This window comes from Macrobrachium nipponense, chromosome 28 (assembly GCF_015104395.2).
Source record: "Macrobrachium nipponense isolate FS-2020 chromosome 28, ASM1510439v2, whole genome shotgun sequence".
Classification (NCBI taxonomy): Eukaryota; Metazoa; Arthropoda; class Malacostraca; order Decapoda; family Palaemonidae; genus Macrobrachium; species Macrobrachium nipponense.
The window spans coordinates 11,026,838-11,045,251 of NC_087217.1; the positions used below are offsets into that span (position 1 = coordinate 11,026,838).

The window sequence follows — 18,414 nt, forward strand, 5'->3', positions numbered from 1 at the left end:
ATCATAATTGTTATCAACATCCAATGATTTTCTGTTATCTAAATAACAGTACTACGTACATTGCTTGAGAAGCTAGTGGTCACTTAACTAAGCTTCAAGGCATCTTATTACTGTCCTCTCTTTCTTTAGTGATAAAACTAATCAAGCAAATGGAAAAAGGTTTCCAGTTTTAGTCATTTGAATTAATAACATCTGCAAAACGTAATTGCTTAATGAAGAAAAAAGGAGCAATATTATTTTCAACAATACAACATTGCTCAAACCATTTTCGTTTTACTTTTGTGACAGCAACTATTGATACTTTTTGAAGTATCACAGCCAGTAAAATAAAAATGGCTTTTGCAACAGGGTCCATTGTTGTGGCCAAATGAGAATTAAAGCAACAATTAAAGCAAAGGCATATGGTGTTGGGTCAAAATATGTAAGGATATTTCGAGAAAAAAAATTCTTAGCACTAATTTATTCTTAAAACTAACTTAAACTAATCAATGGAATTTTGGTTCCCTATATATAACTAAGTGGCCAAAATTAGAACAATGCAAAAGTGCAAATAAACACAACATGAAGCATAAGCAATGAAATCCATATTTTCTCAGAGAATTAAAGAATTTCCGAGGAAAATATACCAATTTCACACCACAACTTTACTCAAGCACACCAATTTTCTACAAAACCAAACTAAACACAAGTGACAAAATTTGCATATCGAAAGAATTATGTACTCTATACCTTCAATGCAGTATAAAAGAATAGTATTGCAATATACATCCTGAACACCTGAATTAACCCTGGTCACCTGACCAGCCCGAACATAACCCCAACGCTGCAGGTAAACATTGTTCACTGAGTTACCTGTCTACCGTTGGCAACACTGCTGCCAGACATCGGCCGGCAGACGGTTCCCACCTTCAATCACTTTTTGTTCGCTCAACAGATAACATGCATCCTGTTACAAGCGAACGTTTTTGGTCTTTGAGCCCGATCCCCATAGCAAATTAGGAATAAACCTGTTGTTGACGACCTGCATTTTGTTTTGGATTACGTTTTAGGCTTGTCATTTGGATATTGCTTAAAATAAGTCGATGGACTCGGCTTTTAACCATGAATTCCTCATCTAAAGACACTTTTTCAGCCATACCTTCGAAACCTTCTCCTTCTACTCCCTCCGATCAGCACGGCAGCGATGACGCAGGAGCACAACAGTTTGTCCAAAGGTCAATAAGATACTCAACACTTAAGTCTGTATGAGATCTATCAAACAATTATATTTGCAACTTATTTCTTTTACATAAGGTCATTCCTGATTGCACTACTCTATTAAAACACATTTTGTCTCAAAATGTCATCAAAATGTTCAACAGTTTTGACAGACTGTAACTTAACATAAGAGCAAATATCTTCACAAAACTCTTGTAGATCCAGCTACAGAAGGGAGAGAAGTTACTCGTATAACAGAAAAAAAGGACAAATTTTAATAATATTTAAAATTAAAAAAACTAAAAATACTTTTAAATAAGGAAATATTAGGCATTTTCATACAAACCAGCTTACAAACCATTGTCTTTTAATTGCAACCCATTTTTTCTCCATTACTGATAAGTAAACTTTTCCTTTTCTGTATATAAAAACACATTATGTACAGTAGTACCTCGAGATACGAAATTAATCCGTTCTGAGGCGCCTTTCGTATCATGAGTTTTTTGTATCTTGGACCACATTTTACATGTAAAATGGCTAATCCGTTCCAACCCCTCCAGAAACACCCCAGTAAATTTCATAATAAAGCTAAATTGACCTATAAACAATAAAATACTACAATAATTTGGACCATTCAAGGCCTAAATTAAGAATAAAAATGCAAAACCTGTAAATGAAGTGTATATTAGTGCACAAGAAATATTATTACTATAACGTAAAATGTGGAAGCTTACCTTTCGAGTGAGGCTATCTCCGAAAGTGGCGGCAGAGGAGGAGGACAAACGGCAGATACGTACACTTAACTTTACGAAACACATAAAAAAATGTCAGAAAAACAAACTAAACTTTACAAAACACATTAACAAAACTGTAACACTTAACTTTACAAAAAACTTAAAATAAAATTTATTTTGTCTTTTTTTTATTTTTACCTTTCTTTTTACTTTTTTATACTTTACGTAATTTCAATTTTTTCACCACCGAATGGATGCCAGTCCGTTTACGTAATTTTTTGAACCACCCATGAGAAGCCTTTAACTCTGGGGTTGCCGTTGATGTCCCCTCTCCGCCGTCGTCTTCGGCTTGGGCAATCAAATCGCCGAAAATAGCGCTGGCCTTCTGGCAGATTGCCGTCTCAGTTATCGTATCGCCATCGATTTCTTTGTCCTCGATTCATACAAGAAGCAGCCTTTCCATTTCATTAAGCACATGGCTCCTCTTGTTGGACAAAATAGTCACGCCCTTGGAAGGTGTAGCTGCTTTGATGGCTTCCTTCTGCTTAAGGATGGTGCCTATCGTCGACGGATTTCGGCCGTATTCCTTAGCGATCACACTCAACCGCAAGCCAGCTTCATACTTTTTTATTATCTCCATCTTTGTCTCCATAGAAAGCATTTTCTTCTTTCTGTGAACTTCAGCAACTTTCTTGGGACCCATGACTATATGTACTGTACGTATTTAAGTTACGTATACGTACTAATTAGGTTCTCACAACACGATAAAGTAGCACAAGGAAATCACTAACGAATTTACGTTACTAAACGAAATCGTTGGACCGAACGAATGCCGCATGGGTACGATAAAGATTCTGGTACGAGGTGGCCGGGGTAGGGACGCCACCACGTACAGGGGGTCCTCAAGTTACGACGTTGATCCGTTCTTAAGATGCGTCGTAACACGATTTTCAGCGTAAGTCGGAACATTAAAAAATACCACATGATTTAATGTAAATACCTATCAATAACAACGAGAGAACAATTCCTTACCTTTATTAATTTGATTGGCTTGCACACTGGAGAGGAAGCTGCGGTGCTGGAGAGACTGGGGGAGGGTAGTGAAGAGAAAAAGAACCTCTTTTTTTCAACGCTTCAAACAATCTTTTCGCCTTCTCCTGAATCACCATAAGGCTGACTGGGATACGCCGTTGATTTTGGTCTTCCAACCAAAGCACCAATAACCTTTCCATTTCAATTATTAGACCACTACGCTGCTTAGTTATCACTGTCGCTTTCATAGAAGCAGATCCTTTCACATGTTCAACGATGCGCTCTTTATCTTTGATAATGGTAGCAACGGTCGAACGGCTAAGGTCAAGCGAGCGGCCAATGTTTGTTGGCGTTTCTCCCTTCTCAGATCGCTTTATAATGTCCACTTTAATTTCCATGGTGATGGCCTTTCTTTTCTTCGATGCACTACCATCAGAAGAGTCCGCCTTGCGCTTGGGAGCCATAACAAAGAGCAAAAAGTTACAAAAACGATACAACACGAGGGAGAGAGAGGCAGTGTAAACAACCAAAATGGCGTATGGGCGAGGAATGAGCGTAGCGAAGCGACGCCGTCCTCTCCCCCACAAAGCGTATTCTTCCGCCGTGCGCCCGGAACTAGTTCGCGTTTGTTTACGTTGCTTACGACGCTAAACCGCGTAAGACGGAACGACGCAAAATATTATTTTTTATATTTTTATGGGGGCGCGTTCGTAACCACGAAACATCATAAGTCGAGACAGGCGTAACCCGAGGACTTACTGTACTTACGTATAAGATGCATGATGGGAGGGATGCTGTCCATTAGGAGAGAAGGATCTCATGGCTTGGCTAGCATCAGGAACCAATGGGAGAGCAGGAGGATGGTGGCGAGTCTACTAGAACTAAAATGGCGGCGCGCAGCGCGAGTTTCAAAATTGTTATCGGGCGAATCTCGGACTTTCAGAAACTTTTCGTATCTTGAAAACTTTTCGTATGTAGAGCAGTAAAATTTTTCATGTCAGCTTTCGTATCTCGAGTTTTTCGTAAGTTGAGCCTTTCGTATCTCAAGGTACCACTTTATTTGAATACACATTCCATATCCTACAAACCAGTGCAACTAAATACCAAAAGTCATTAACCTAACAGGGCCCTTGAAATATGTTTGATTGTTGAAAATCCACATGATTTGCTTGAGTCAAGAATTTAGTAGCCTAGCTCAATTCTCTTATGATATTGATCATCATGATAACATGATAAAAAATATAATTGTGATAGTATGTAGGTGCTATTAAGTGTGTACGTAATCAGTTTAACTTGCAATGTACTGGAAAACAATACTTGATATTTTTGTATGAGGTTATATTTTCTTCTGCAGATTTCTGTTTCTGAAGTCCCAGGTGGTAACTTTGTTGCCTTGTATGCTTCTGATGCTATGACATTCTCTGTCAAGTTATATGCAAATGGCATAGTGTCAGGAACAGTTGAATATTACACTGATCAAGTTAATGAGCACAAAATTGTGAATGATGTAAGTATAACATTTACTTTTGTCTATAGTATATGGTTTGTGTTTGAAATTCTGTTGTCTAGAGAACCTAGTTCTATGGTATGTATAGACCTGAAGTTTTAGTATAATTTGTGATGCTAATTTATACAGGTTGACCAACACCAATCTGGCATCATTGGGACCAGCTGGGTACTGGATTAGTGATTTTGCCAGATTACACAGTGGTTAGGTTAGAATACATTTAACTCAACAGTTAACCACCTAATCCTACCTTGAAAGTACCCTGTAAATTAGCACAAATTGGTTAATAAGGAAAAGAAATGTCAAATGAAAATCAATTGAAATTTAATGAAACACAGGAAAATAAAATGGTCCAGATAATTCTGTTTACTTACACAGGAAACTTCATCACTGCTGCTTCATAAGTGAGGACTGGAATTTGTGACTAGCTCATTTACTTGTCTTGAGGTGAAGGGCTGTCAGGATTCCTATCTTCTTCATCTTGGAATTTTTGTTTTTGTTTTACACTATTCTTATTATGTTTGTACTGTATTATCTCATTTTTTTATATTTTTACAAGCCAAGTGATAAACACAATCATGTTTGTAGGGTATTTACACACTCAGAGATTCATTTGCTGGCATCGGTGATCTTGCTACAGCTTCTTTTGGTTTGTGTCGTTACCCTTATGATTTTTTCATTTACACTTTACACTAATGACGTTTATATTTTTACTGTTTTCTTTTTTTTATTTTTATAAATTTGTACAATCCAAACGATGAATGCAGTCATGTTCAGTATGTAGGGTACGTATGAATGCACAAGCCAAAAGATAAACGCAATAATGTGCATAATTGTATGAAACCACCAACTCACTCGCTGGTGTTGATGAACTTGCTACAAGTTGTTTAGGTTAGTGTTGTTCCATTTATAATTTTTTTTTTTATTTCCATTCTTTGCTATTCTCATACTTTTACTGTATTTTCTAGTTTGTTTACTTATAAAACCCTAAAGATAAACAGTCATTTGTGTTGAGTATGTACGTACGCATGCATTCATTCGCTATCGTTGGTGAAGTTCCTACAGTTTTTTTGTTTTGTGTTGTTATGCTTATGTACATATTGCACACGCATACAGTGCTAACGGTAGTGGTCGGTTGGTGCAGTGCCATGGGAAATTTTAAATTGTACTAGCCAAAATAGTGCTGGATAAGTGATGGAACCAGATTAGCGATTGCTGGATTAGTGATGGTCAACCTGTATTATTATTGAAAAATATAAAGGGGTATAGATAATGTTCAATTTAGTGGATTGGTTAAACTTTGAAAGTAATGTCTGTATTTAATGTAACTTTGGTAAGAAGGATTTAATGTACAGTATATACAGTCCATATAATACAAAAATTGACTGTACAGTAGTCGTTTTGATGTCACCTTGTTACAACTAGTGGTTTTTTATTAATCCTGTAATGCATTCTTAAGTTTTATATTCTAGTGAACTAGCATGAAAGTTCTTTCATAGACTAAAAATTTTCAGCCCAACTCTTTCCAAATTGTGTTGGCCTAGTGCATCAGAGCAAATGTTATGGATTAAAATTCCATCGAGACCAGATAAGAAATTGATAGCTGTATTAAATCCAAAATGGTCAATGGTTTCTTTGATAATGTAAAATAAGGTATACAAGTAATTTATGAATATTGGTACTCCAAAGAACCATTGGCTACCAAATGTAATTATTTCTGGAGGAATGATTATTTTATCCAAAGTAAATGTTTTGTAAAATTCACAACCAAAATTATTTGAATATTGCACTGCATAAGTTTGTTTATACACACTCACTCTGTTTTTTTTTATGAAGGAATGGATTTATCAAAATATTTCAAGTGCAGTGTGTATTTGAATAGATTGTAGTAATTACAAGGAAAATGTGTGGAAATCACTAAAGTCTTTCTTTGTAGGTTTTAGTACATTGTAATTTTACTAATGTTTTCTTTTCTATTCTCAATGCTGTCTTGTATTGTCATCAGACTGTAAGTGAGAAGTAACATGCATGTTTTCTATTTTTATTTCTGTATTGAGAAGTAATCCATTAAAGCTGGGAATTGAAGTGATAAGACCCTGCCAACTTGTTTTAAACATATGTATCACTGATCCATATTTCCTTTGCACTCTGTGTTGCAGTAAAATCTATGGTGGGATGTTATAGCTAAAAAGTAAAATTTTTGATAAGTGTAAAATACAGTACCAGTAATTTGAGCAAAATTTAATACAAAATATATGCATGTAATCAGTTGTACTGGCTTGTTGGGATTTTATTGCTAATGAGATAACCCACTGAATATGGAAGGCCTCATTGAATAAAGGCTCTGTATTGTCCATACGTAATTTCTTCTTGTGAATCTAATAAGAGGTTAAACAAGTACATACTGCTTAAGTCAAAGTGCCAGGAAACATTTGTTTTTTAAATGAACCTTACCTCTCCATTATATAGCTTTTACTTCCATGCTAACAAAACAAGAACACTTGGTTTTCTATGAATATCTGTTTTCTATTGGTCTATTTCCCCCATTCCCTCACCAGGGAACAGTTAGGAAAAAAGACTCATAGCCCATTAGTTTACTTCTGTCACCAGTTTTGTTAGTGGGTAGACAGATTGTTAAATCTGCTGTTTTCTGTTGATTATTTTTTTTAATTTGATTTTTGAATGCTGAATTGGTAATGATTTGATTTTTGAATGCTGGTTTGGTAAGAGCGTTAAGGCAAGAGTTGTCAAAATAGGCGTTATTTCAGTTTTATTAATCCTCATATTATGTTTGTGCTGCTGAGTGAAGGAATATAATATTGATTGCAAGCAAAGAGACCTCATTAGTTTGTAGAAATAACTAAAGACAAGAGGATAGGTCTTCTATGATTTGTGTTAAAGGGATCCATGTTTTGTCTGCTTCCCCTTTTTGGAGCTTGATAGGTCCTATATGCTGCTTTGCTTTAAACTGTTACCCCAAGCTTCCCATTGATTCAGGGCATTAGATTTGATAGGATTAAGTAATTTTTTAATGTTTACTGAGTGTGAGTTTTTCACTTTTCTTCTTTTTGTGTGTGTGTGTGTGTGTGCGCGTGCGCAGGTGTGTGTGTGTGCGGGCGCGCAGGTGTGCGTTACCCTCCTGTGGGTGTCATAAGCTATGGTATTTTTCCGTGTTGGAGGTAAGACAACACCCTTACTTTTGGCTTGCCATGTCCTTGGCATATCATGTCTTACTTCCTTGGTGCCTGAAGCAACAGGGACCCAGGGTCAGAGAGTGATGCAGATCTGTGCCCGTCTTCTCTTGCTGTTCGGTCTGACATCAGTGTTGACAGTTCCAGTGTTAGCTGGTCAGTTCTGGTGCCAGAATTTGTTCTGTGATGGGATTGCTTTGAAGAGAATAAGAGGAGTTGCCCAGCATTTTTCCCTCTTTTAATCTTTTACCCTGTTTATTAGTTTGTTTTCATTTTTAATAAGAATTTTTTTGTATTTCCCTTTACCACTCATTTTCCAAATGAACACCATTTTATTTGGAAGCTTGAATTTCAAGTCAATGACCCCTGTAGGCTTGTTCCATATGAATAGTTTTCATCTGAATAATAATAGTATATTATATAATATATATACCCTAATATACTATTATTATTCAGATGAAAACTATTCATATGGAACAAGCCTACAGGGGTCATTGACTTGAAATTCAAGCTTCCAAATAAAATGGTGTTCATTTGGAAAATGAGTGGTAAAGGGAAATACAAAAAAATTCTTATTAAAAATGAAAACATAAATTAATAAACAGGGTAAAAGATTAAAAGAGGGAAAAATGCTGGGCAACTCCTCTTATTCTCTTCAAAGCAATCCCATCACAGAACAAATTCTGGCACCAGAACTGACCAGCTAACACTGGAACTGTCAACACTGATGTCAGACCGAACAGCAAGAGAAGACGGGCACAGATCTGCATCACTCGGACCCTGGGTCCCTGTTGCTCCAGGCACCAAGGAAGTAAGACATGAAATGCCAAGGACATGGCAAGCCAAAAGTAAGGGTGTTGTCTTTCCTCCAACACGGAAAAATACCATAACTTAATGACACCCATCTGGTGATGTTTAAGGTAATTTTGCCTCTTCCACCAAGCTAAAGCTGACACGTGGAGGAAAGTTTCCTTTTGCTTTTTAGAATAGTTTCACTTGAATCCTATGTAGCTAAGTATCATTTGCTGATCAAGATTTATATTAAGTATCAGTTAGTTTCAAGAGAGGAGTCTGGAGTTTTTTGCATTTTCTTGTGTATCATGGTATTCTTTGGCCAGGGTGACTGTGCTCCTTGCAGTTTTGATACACCAGTCTCCTGTACCTAGTGCAGTTTTGCGCATTTTGCTGCAATGCCATGTTTGATTTCATTATTTTTTTTTACATTTTAGTTTTTTCAAATTTTATTAAAGGACACTACAGTACTGTACTATAACTTGTTATAAAATAACCATGCACAATGCAAAAGTGAGGGAGGGAGAGAGAGAGAGCTCAACCAATACTGAGCTAGAAAACACCCTACTGTACATAGTATGTATAGCTTATAACATGTTTATGTTTATCACATTTTCTTAAAAATATAATACTAGTATTATGTTGTAATCTGTTGTAAATAATCATGCACCGAAAAAGAGAAAGAACAACCAAAATCATGAAAAAAATACCCTACAGTACATATGTACAGCTTTTTCACCTTTATTGAAGGATATTACACTTGTAATTCTCTTGGTAATCAGATGTGTAACTACTTCTGTTTAACTTATAAAGAAAAAGAAGATGGCAATCCAGATTGATTAGTACCTGCTGAGGTGTAGAACTCACACACCAATTAAGAGAAGAAAAAGAAGCAAAAAAGCTAGAAAAGAAAGGTGAATAATGAGATATTGGTTAGAATAATGGTGCTCCTGCAATATGGAGGAAATAGTAGTATATAGGGAATTTTGGAATCCTTTTAACAGTGCTGCCGATTGGTGGCTTTTCCTGTGGGTTTAGGTAACACGTGCCTCATTGTGCTACTGATCTTTATCTGTCTGATAGACAAAAGACTATATAGTCTGGGGATATTAAAAGACCATTGATATGAATATTAATGATTTTAATGTGTGTTATACTAAGATATTTAAATGAATGTTTTTCAGCAAATAATTAGTCCATTATGATTTACAGGGGTTTAAAGGGCTGCTAGATTATTAGGACTGATGAGGCTTTGCAATATTTTTTAAGGATATGTCTGTCTATTTCTAAGAAAATAAATTTTTTTTTGCTAAAATACAATGTGTGAATTTCTAAGGTACTAATTCTGAAGATTTCAGCTTGCTTGTTATAGGTGTTTTTGAATAATCTTTTGGAATGCCCAATGTAATTGAATGTGAGTTAAAGTTGCTTTATAAAGTTACCAACTTTTTATAGAATACTGCAAGTAATTTAGATGTACTATTTCAATCAATAATCCATGTGAGTTACGTTTTAGTAGTCTTAATTTAGCATTCATGCATGCAGTGTGATGGCTTTTTAGACATCATGTTGAAATATAGTACAGTAAGGCAGTCCCTGGTTATCGGGAGGGGTTCCGTTCTGACGGCTTGATGATAAGTGAAAATCTCAATTAACCGGATTTTGGGAATGATAACTGGTTAATGGTGCCTCTGTTAGGTATGTATTGGTGCCAATACATGCTCTATTTCCAGCACGGAAAATCGCCATTTTGCTGCTAGACAATCGTCATGAAACTGGACCACCGATAACCGGAACTGCCTTATGTGGTTTTTGTTATCCCTTATTTGAAAATAGAGATTTTTTGAAATGTATTTCAATCCAAATTGTTTTACATTTTTTACTATAAATTGAAATTTTCAGGATGGTAGACAACTTGAGCGTCAACTTCGTGAAAAGTTTGGATGCTCTGTCGCTAAAGTTTTACCTGCTTTGAAGAGAGCGCCTGTTATTAATCCATATTTTACATCTTCTGGTAAGTTAAATCTTTTCTAGAAATAGTTAAAAATATATATTGATGAAAAATTTCTTCAGTTTGTTTCTGGTATATTGTTTTTTTAAATGTAATAACATTACAGTAGTACGTAGTTGACATTGCTTTTATTTTCCTTGTGACTCCTGAGATCTGTATTTTTGGTGTAATGAAAAGCTGTTTATGATGATTATCTCATTATAATGGATTATATAGTAAGTTAAGCAGTGAATGTGGTAACCTACCATATATTTCCGTGTATGAGACGACCTTGAGGTAAGATGTGGTAAAAAATCATGGCAAATTTTCATGAATTTATCTCATATCTGTAGTATAAGACTACTTCTAATTTACAAAACTGAAGTGTTTTTTTGAAGAAAAGTGATTATTTGCAAAAATGAAACAGTACAACTATATTTATAATAATGATGACTTAGATAAAGATTGTTTTGCTTGTTGTATCCAATTACAGTACATATTAGTATTATCATATTATTACTGCATTACAGAATATGAACATCGTCATATATATCATTTGAATTTGATATTGTTTACATTCTCAAAATCTTGGCTGATCTGAGTATTATCAATATCTTCATTGCCATTATTTGTTAGAAGATATATAATTCGTAGATACCTTTTATCGTAAATTAATGAAGTTTGGTTGAAAACATGCTCATATTACGTACTTCATTGCATAAGCATGAGGTTTGATTTCTCCAGTTCTGAACATCACTTCCGCCTGGTTTATATTCATTTTATTCAGCCGCTGCTATAACCTGCAGCTTTAATGTACTAGTATTCTTTCTAGAGATCTCCACTGCATGAGGTATGAGCAGAAATGTATTGTATTTTTACTTATGGAAGCCACCATTGAGAATCGGCAGGGTGTTAACAACTTGACAATTTTAATGGAGCTCTTAATAAATGCTCGATAGCTATGGTAAATGACATCAACAATCAGTTGTTTCTCATTTTTTATGTCGATACACGTATACAATAATCACTTCATCCAGAATTCTAAAAACAGGAAGTTTTCAGCGTAGGATGGAGGAGTATCATTACTATTACAGTCGATGAAATGGAGAGAGCGAGAGAGACAGTAACTATGTATTGCCTTAGTTAGGTTGTTACACTGATAGATATCCACTTGCAAAAGTCGAATAATAGTTGTATTTAGAATAATGAGAATTCTAATCAAACTTGTTTTACTGTAATCATGTTGCATTTATGAACAGAGCGATGATGTGCCATTTGCAGTCTAGTTTTATTTAGTCTTAAGATAATCAGCTGATTGCATCTTACTGATATCATCAATGTCTATAGTTGCCGAATGGAACTTAATTTAGAGATAGTACTTTCCTTTCATAAATTATCAAAGCTGGGTTTATCAAAGCCAGTTCTATATCCTGTTTTTCATACAGACGTTGCCTTAAAGAGAAACCATTGTTTTGTGTATGTTTCGTCACCATTGTCAAACAACCGCTAATAGTAATACAATAATGAACGATAATTATTGTACACTGTCATTCATAAAACTGAACAGTTACAAACAGCTTTGCGTGCTGCCTCACTTGATGTTCACTCTGTTTATGTTATAAAAGCAAAGGGGAACATGAGAATAGAAAGTGCCATCAACTTATTTTTAAAAATGCCGTGGATAGCACCCAGGATGATTTGTATGATATTGACAACGAAGCCGAAGTCGACTCGCCAGACCCCAACTCATGTTGCTCCCACAAGCCTCAACTTTCTCCCCTCAAGCCTCAACTTGCTCCCCTTATGCCCTAAGCCCAAGAAGTAATAGCTGATTTTCCATTATTCTTGTCTACTAGCTACCAGTAATGAGACAAATAAACCGTAGTGGGAGTATATAATTTTTGCTGAAATACCTTGTTCATATGGCTTCAAAAAGCCCATAAAATAACTCAAAACCATCTTTGCCCCCCCCAAAAAAAAAAAAAAAAAAAAAAAACCAAAAAAAAAAAAAAAAAAAAAAAAATCTGAATCGACATCCCTTTTCTAAAAGGTTACCAAAAGATAAAGGTTGCTTTGAGCGCAGCGGTAACTCAATGTTTACATTTATCAGCTGGGATCGCATAGATAAAAGTTTTTAATTGGTTTAGAATTCTTCCTCATATAAGCTATTTGATATGAAGATATGTCAATAATATATAAGCTACACTATCAAAAAGCAGGAAAAACCTCCTATTTTTGTTGGTTGCTGTGAATTCTTGAACTCACCCATTTTCCCTTATTTAAAGGCATGGGACTGGGGTGGATATTTATTTATCCTGTACCAACCTGGTGTGTAATGAGGAAGAAAGCCGACATACATGCTGTTGTCACATCCTTGCAAATGGGCTATAGAGAAAACCAAGGCAGTCATAGGACAGGAGGTAGAGCCCTGCCGTGTTGAGTCCTTTATATTCTATCACTGTGCCAACAACACTATTCTGGCTGAGACCAGCTATAAGTGAATTCATTGTAATTGGTTGGTCTGTTTTGTGTAATCCTGGAGGGACCATAAGGTTTCTTATGGTGTTGTGCAAATGTATGTAGTTTATTACTTTGTTCGATTTCAAGGATGAATTTGGTAGAAAGGTGTATGTACTGTGAAGGTTGGTTCTGCCCCGAGACAGTTAGTATGTGATTGACCTAATTTTGCCATACCTCACGACACATTTCAGGTCCTACTAGGTAAGATTTGCTGCTCCTTCATCTGCAGACAGAAGACTCACCTCTTGCGATGCTTACCAGAAGAGTTCTTGTAGAAGACTTCTAGTGTATGTGTGAAGTGGGATGTGGAACATTAGTTTAAATTTACATAGGTGTTCATAGTAGGTTGGCATCCAAAATTCTGGCAGACTCCTTGGCCTGTGACAAATCACCATCTCCTTCCACCATAGATGTATAAGGACCGCAATCACTGCATTTATGTCCATACATCCCTTCCCTAGAGCCTAATAACCCCAGAGACAGAATTCAGAATGGCATATAAGGTCACTGCTCCTCATCTTTGATTTAGTCTTGACTCTTCATTCTAAGCGAGTCTGTTCAGACATGCCAACAGTCTTGTTGATTGCACTATGCCTTTTTCCCACATCCTGTGCCATCTTACCACTCCCTCCAGGAGCAGTGCTGCCCCATCAAGCTTTGGGCCCCTCTTTCATGGACCACATGCAGCAGCAGCAAATTGTTTTGGCAAGTTAAGCACAACTCTGGTCTGCCTTGCATCAGACATTGCTGATTTTGGCATCAGCTAGTGCTCCTCTGGCACTGCTAGCCAGCCACCTTTCACTCCAGGGTAGTACCTCTATGGTGGCTGTGGAGGTGGTGCCTTCCATCATCATTCTTAGAGGTTACTTCTAGGGCTGGTGCAATTCGTTGCCCATCAGTCTTAGAAGAGGATTTTGATGATTGGAACATTCCCTTCAGAATTTTCAGGAAGTGATTTTGCCTTAAGCCACAGTTGAGACATTGATCCTGCCTTACTCCAGGAAGAGTGTGGGCAATAGAGTTAGATGTTCTGTATCAGTCAGGGCTTCATGATCATGATCACCTGATTGATAAAAAATAGAACCTTGGATTTCTAGTCCTCCACCTCGGGAAAACACTTTCATCCTTCCTCCTGGATTGTGGCTCAGGTATCATATGATTAATGGCTGTAATGAACAAGCGACATTTTTGTTATACAAAAAGATGTTTTTCACTCATTAGTTATAAGGTACATTGCCCCTTTACCATCTCGACTCATTTGAGCCTCAGATAAGGTGAAGTGGAGTTATTGTAAATGTGGAATAGTGGGAGAAGTGTAATCAGATGAAGTGGATGCATTCTTTTCAGGATAAAGTTGGTGTTACTAGGGCAAAATCTAAATGGAAGAAGGTATTTAATGATTAATGAGTTGTATGAAAAACATGTTTTGTAAAATTGTGTTTTGTTATCTTGTATGTCTTGAGTTGCCCACAGGTACCCTGTTACCATCTAGATAGGTTCACTGGTATTAAGTAATTTCTGGTTTATTTTATCTGCATGTCCTCTTATTTATCAGATTTTATTTGTTTGTTAAATGCCAACTCCAAAGTATTATAAAGCCTGCTAAGTCTCAGGAGGTGGCTTATTCACCTTTCTTGCATTGTACACAATGTATGTAAACATGTATTGTTAGTCTCGTCTTCTTGGGATTCAGGGCAGTGTATAATTTACAGTTATTTGCCTTTGTACTGCAATAGTTGGAAACAAATATAACTTGTACTGGTATTAGATGTGTTTTGAATTTGTCAGGCAACTTTTCTAGCTTTTCTAACAAAAAAGCACTATATTTTATCTATATTGCCCGCACCTCCAAACTACAGTTTGGAGTTGTCCGCAGAAGCAGAAATGAATCAGGTGGCACGAATGATTACATATTTGCACATCTTTATTCACCACTAATTGTCTCATTGTATTTATAGCTGGGGATCAGTATTTACAGCATACGTTTTCATAAAGAAACACAGGAAACTAGTTCTGAATTTTGTAAATACCTTGAAATACAAGAAGAAGAATTTGAGACAGATCTCAGAAGTTCTCTGCATTCTCCTAGTTAGTTTTATTAGTCTTTATTTAGATACTGACAACTTGTAATGTTAATAAGTTTAAAAAGCATTTGTAGTAAACAAAGAAATTTAGCTGTTTTTAAAGCTGCAAATATATTATTTGCAAATCTTTTAGTCTAAACTTCATTAATATTAAGAGATTTTACACATGCTTTGAATAATTCTGGGCTTGAACTGTTATGCCATTGCAGTTAAAGAAATTTAGCACTGCATGTTGTAATGTTTGTTTTTCATTACTTACAGATGACCGTATCTTAGAATATGATGTTGACAAAATTGTATTTGAGAAGCAGTCAGATTTCCAGAAAGTACAAATATGCCACACATTGAGCTTTGGCAATATTCTGGTTTTGGATGAATTGCAAAGTAAGTACTATTATTCCTATAGATTCATTGAATTTGAATACAACTGCCCTGTAGTGAAATCTCAAAATATAAAAATTATTGGTAAGTTAATAGAAAACTTAAATTCATAAATTTTGAAATTAATGCAATTTACTATTCCTAGTTCATTATAATTATAGTAGATCCATTTAATGAGATAACTAAATTTCATTTCTAGGGGATAAGAATTCTTTAGCAAGTCTAATTTAACCTAACATAACTTATGAAATCCATATGAAATTTCCGCTTTTTTTATCAGTATACGTACATGGATTCCGTTACATGTGCTGTACACTTTAGTATTTCAAACCTATTACTGTAAGTGGTTAGTTAGGGCTTTGGATTTTCCAGACATGTTGGGGGTCTTTTTCCTTGTTATGCATGAATAAGTTACCAATTTTATTTCACAAATTCATCATTCATATTTAGCCTTACATTTGGGTTTCCAAATGTCCTGGCACAGCATATTTTTTTAAAAAGACGGAAGCGTAAAAGAAACCTTAAGCCCCTGCACCATTTAGATCGTAGATCTTCAGATATCCAGTGGTGGCCTTTTGCCCTCCTTTGTGGCTGCCATGCTGGTAATGCTTAGTCAGGAATTCCAGACTGTTTTCTACTATGCAACTTTGGTAATATTAATTACCATTCATTTGAATTTTTTGTCTTTTTTTAACAATTCCAATGCATTTATTCTTTTTATATCAGAATTGATAGTACTTTCCAGTTGATTTTACGGGCATTGACCTTCACTAGGAGTGGTCTAGAGTTACAAGTTCTCTTATGTTTACAAGTAATTTTGCCTGAATTTTGGGAAGTAGCATTTTTGTATCCTTCAGCAGACATCCTTGCCTTTTTGCTTCTGTTTACTATTTTGTATTAGCACTATTCTTTATTGGTGGAAGCCTTTATTTTGGTTCTTTGCATTGCTGACAACTGTGGTATTTCAAGGTAATTGAAAATATATTTCACCATGTGTGTGTATTCCATGCCTCCTACTTATTTTCTTCTCTGCTGTTTTTTTATGAGCCTCCACCAGTTTTTCTATCTTGAATAGCTCATTTCATAATTGGTTTAGTTTGGGATTTTGCAGACAAATTGCCTTAATGGCTCCAACCCTCCCTTTTTTTTAATGCTTGGAACTTGCACTTTAGTTGGATTTCCCCCCTTCCCCCCGCCCACCCAATTGCTGCGTTCTAGGCTTCTTACTAAGGGTTAATGATTTGTTTCCTTTCTCTGAATCTGAATTTTATATCGTTATTTTAATTTCTTATGTAATGGTGGCCTTGAGAACCCAAATATGTAAAGGAAAAATATTAGAGGGAAAAATGCAGAATAACTTGCTTCTAACTAACCTTAAAAAGGATTGATTTGGTTATTTTTACTCTAGAAAAGGTCACCATTAAAAACCAGCCAATTAATCTACATTATTTATTTACAAGAGGCCGTTGAATGGCCTGGAAAAAGTAAATGCAACTTGTCTGCACGTGGACCAATCCTATCTCTCACAATAGGGAAAAACTGGCCATAATCAGATTAACGTCAATGCTGGTTTCCAAAACTACTCATAGTTATCTTGCGTTAAGGAAGCACTTGTGAGCGATGAGACATGGACATGTGACTCGGCAAAGATCTGGAAGAGTTGCCAGATTAGACACAAAATAAAATAAAGACTTCTTGCACAAAGTTAGTTATTCAATTTTATCTAACACACAGGGGGAGGAACTAGTGTTTAAATGAGATATTCAATGAAGACTTTGTCTGTCTGGGACGATCACAAAAGGTGGCATGTGGCTATGAGCCAAGGAAAGGAACAAAGGGCTGTTCATTTGAGAATTAGGAGTTCAAATTGGAAAATGTGGAAGAGTTTATTTGACTCGGAGGAAAAGGAATACAAAGATCAACTGGTTCTTCTGCTTGGGGGAATTGAATTGTGGCTGGGTAAAAACTAAAGCCATTTATGATTAATCACTGAAAATCTGAGGGCATTAAAGAGATTCAACGAACATACACTTCCTGTGCGTTACATACTGTCATAACAAGAAAGTATAGATGACTGTAATGTTGTTCAAAGACTGGTTTGTTCATTGCTTTATTCCAGAAGTGAAAGATTATTGTAGGGAAAACAACATCCACTTCAAAATTCTGCTGATTCTAGACAATGCTCCCAGCCACCCTCAGCACATTGGCGATATTAACAAAAACTTAAAATTTGTGTTTCTGCCAGCAAACACAACTTCTTTCATACAACCCTTGGAGCAGGGTGCTGTGACTACATTCAAAACCTATTATCTTTGGAACATGTTTGCTCTGGCTGTTCAGGCTACGGATAATGAGAAAGATCTTAGAACTTTCTTAAATGAATTCAGTGTTCTGAACTCCATTATGAACATTGGAAAGGCATGGAAGGAGATAAAGAATGTATGAATGAGATTTGGAAAAATCTACGACAAGTTTGTCAACTCATGTATTCAATAAGGATGAAGAAGTAGTGGAAATTAATATATAGATCTTGACACTTGGGAAGAGTTTAGATTTAGAAATTGATGAGGAAGATATCCAAGAACCTATAGATGTGCAAGATGTAGAGCCAATGGCAGAAGATTTGATTGCACTTGCAGAAGAGAGAAAAAGAGCAGAAAAGGAAGAAGATATTGAGGAAGAGCCAGAGCAAAAATTTATGACAAAAGCACTGGGAGAGGTATTTGCCTTATTTGAACAGGACTGAAACTTTTAAGTAAAATGAATGGGAACATATAACGGTTTGCTAAAGTTGAGAGAGCACAAAGACGCTGTTGCATGTTACCGAGTCATTTATGAAGAATGAAAAAAACGCACTATGGAACTGACGATGGAGGAGTACTTTACAAGAACAGCTCCAGTGCCATCACCTTCCACCACTCCTCCCCCCATGTTAAAGCCTCGATCCTCTACATCTCATAACAGCTGTTTCCCTGAAGCACCTGAA

The 18,414-nt window shown here is 36.0% G+C and overlaps 1 protein-coding gene across 3 annotated transcripts in view; it reads left to right on the forward strand.

The window, feature by feature from the left end:
* LOC135201414 (spermine synthase-like) overlaps positions 1–18,414 on the forward strand; it is an 85,280-nt gene that overhangs the window by 13,778 nt on the left and 53,088 nt on the right. For all 3 annotated transcript variants that reach the window (XM_064230319.1, XM_064230320.1, XM_064230321.1), the window contains 3 exons: positions 4,318–4,470; positions 10,356–10,467; positions 15,309–15,431. In XM_064230319.1, coding sequence (XP_064086389.1) covers positions 4,318–4,470; positions 10,356–10,467; positions 15,309–15,431 — 388 coding nt within the window. The remainder of the gene's footprint in view (positions 1–4,317; positions 4,471–10,355; positions 10,468–15,308; positions 15,432–18,414) is intronic.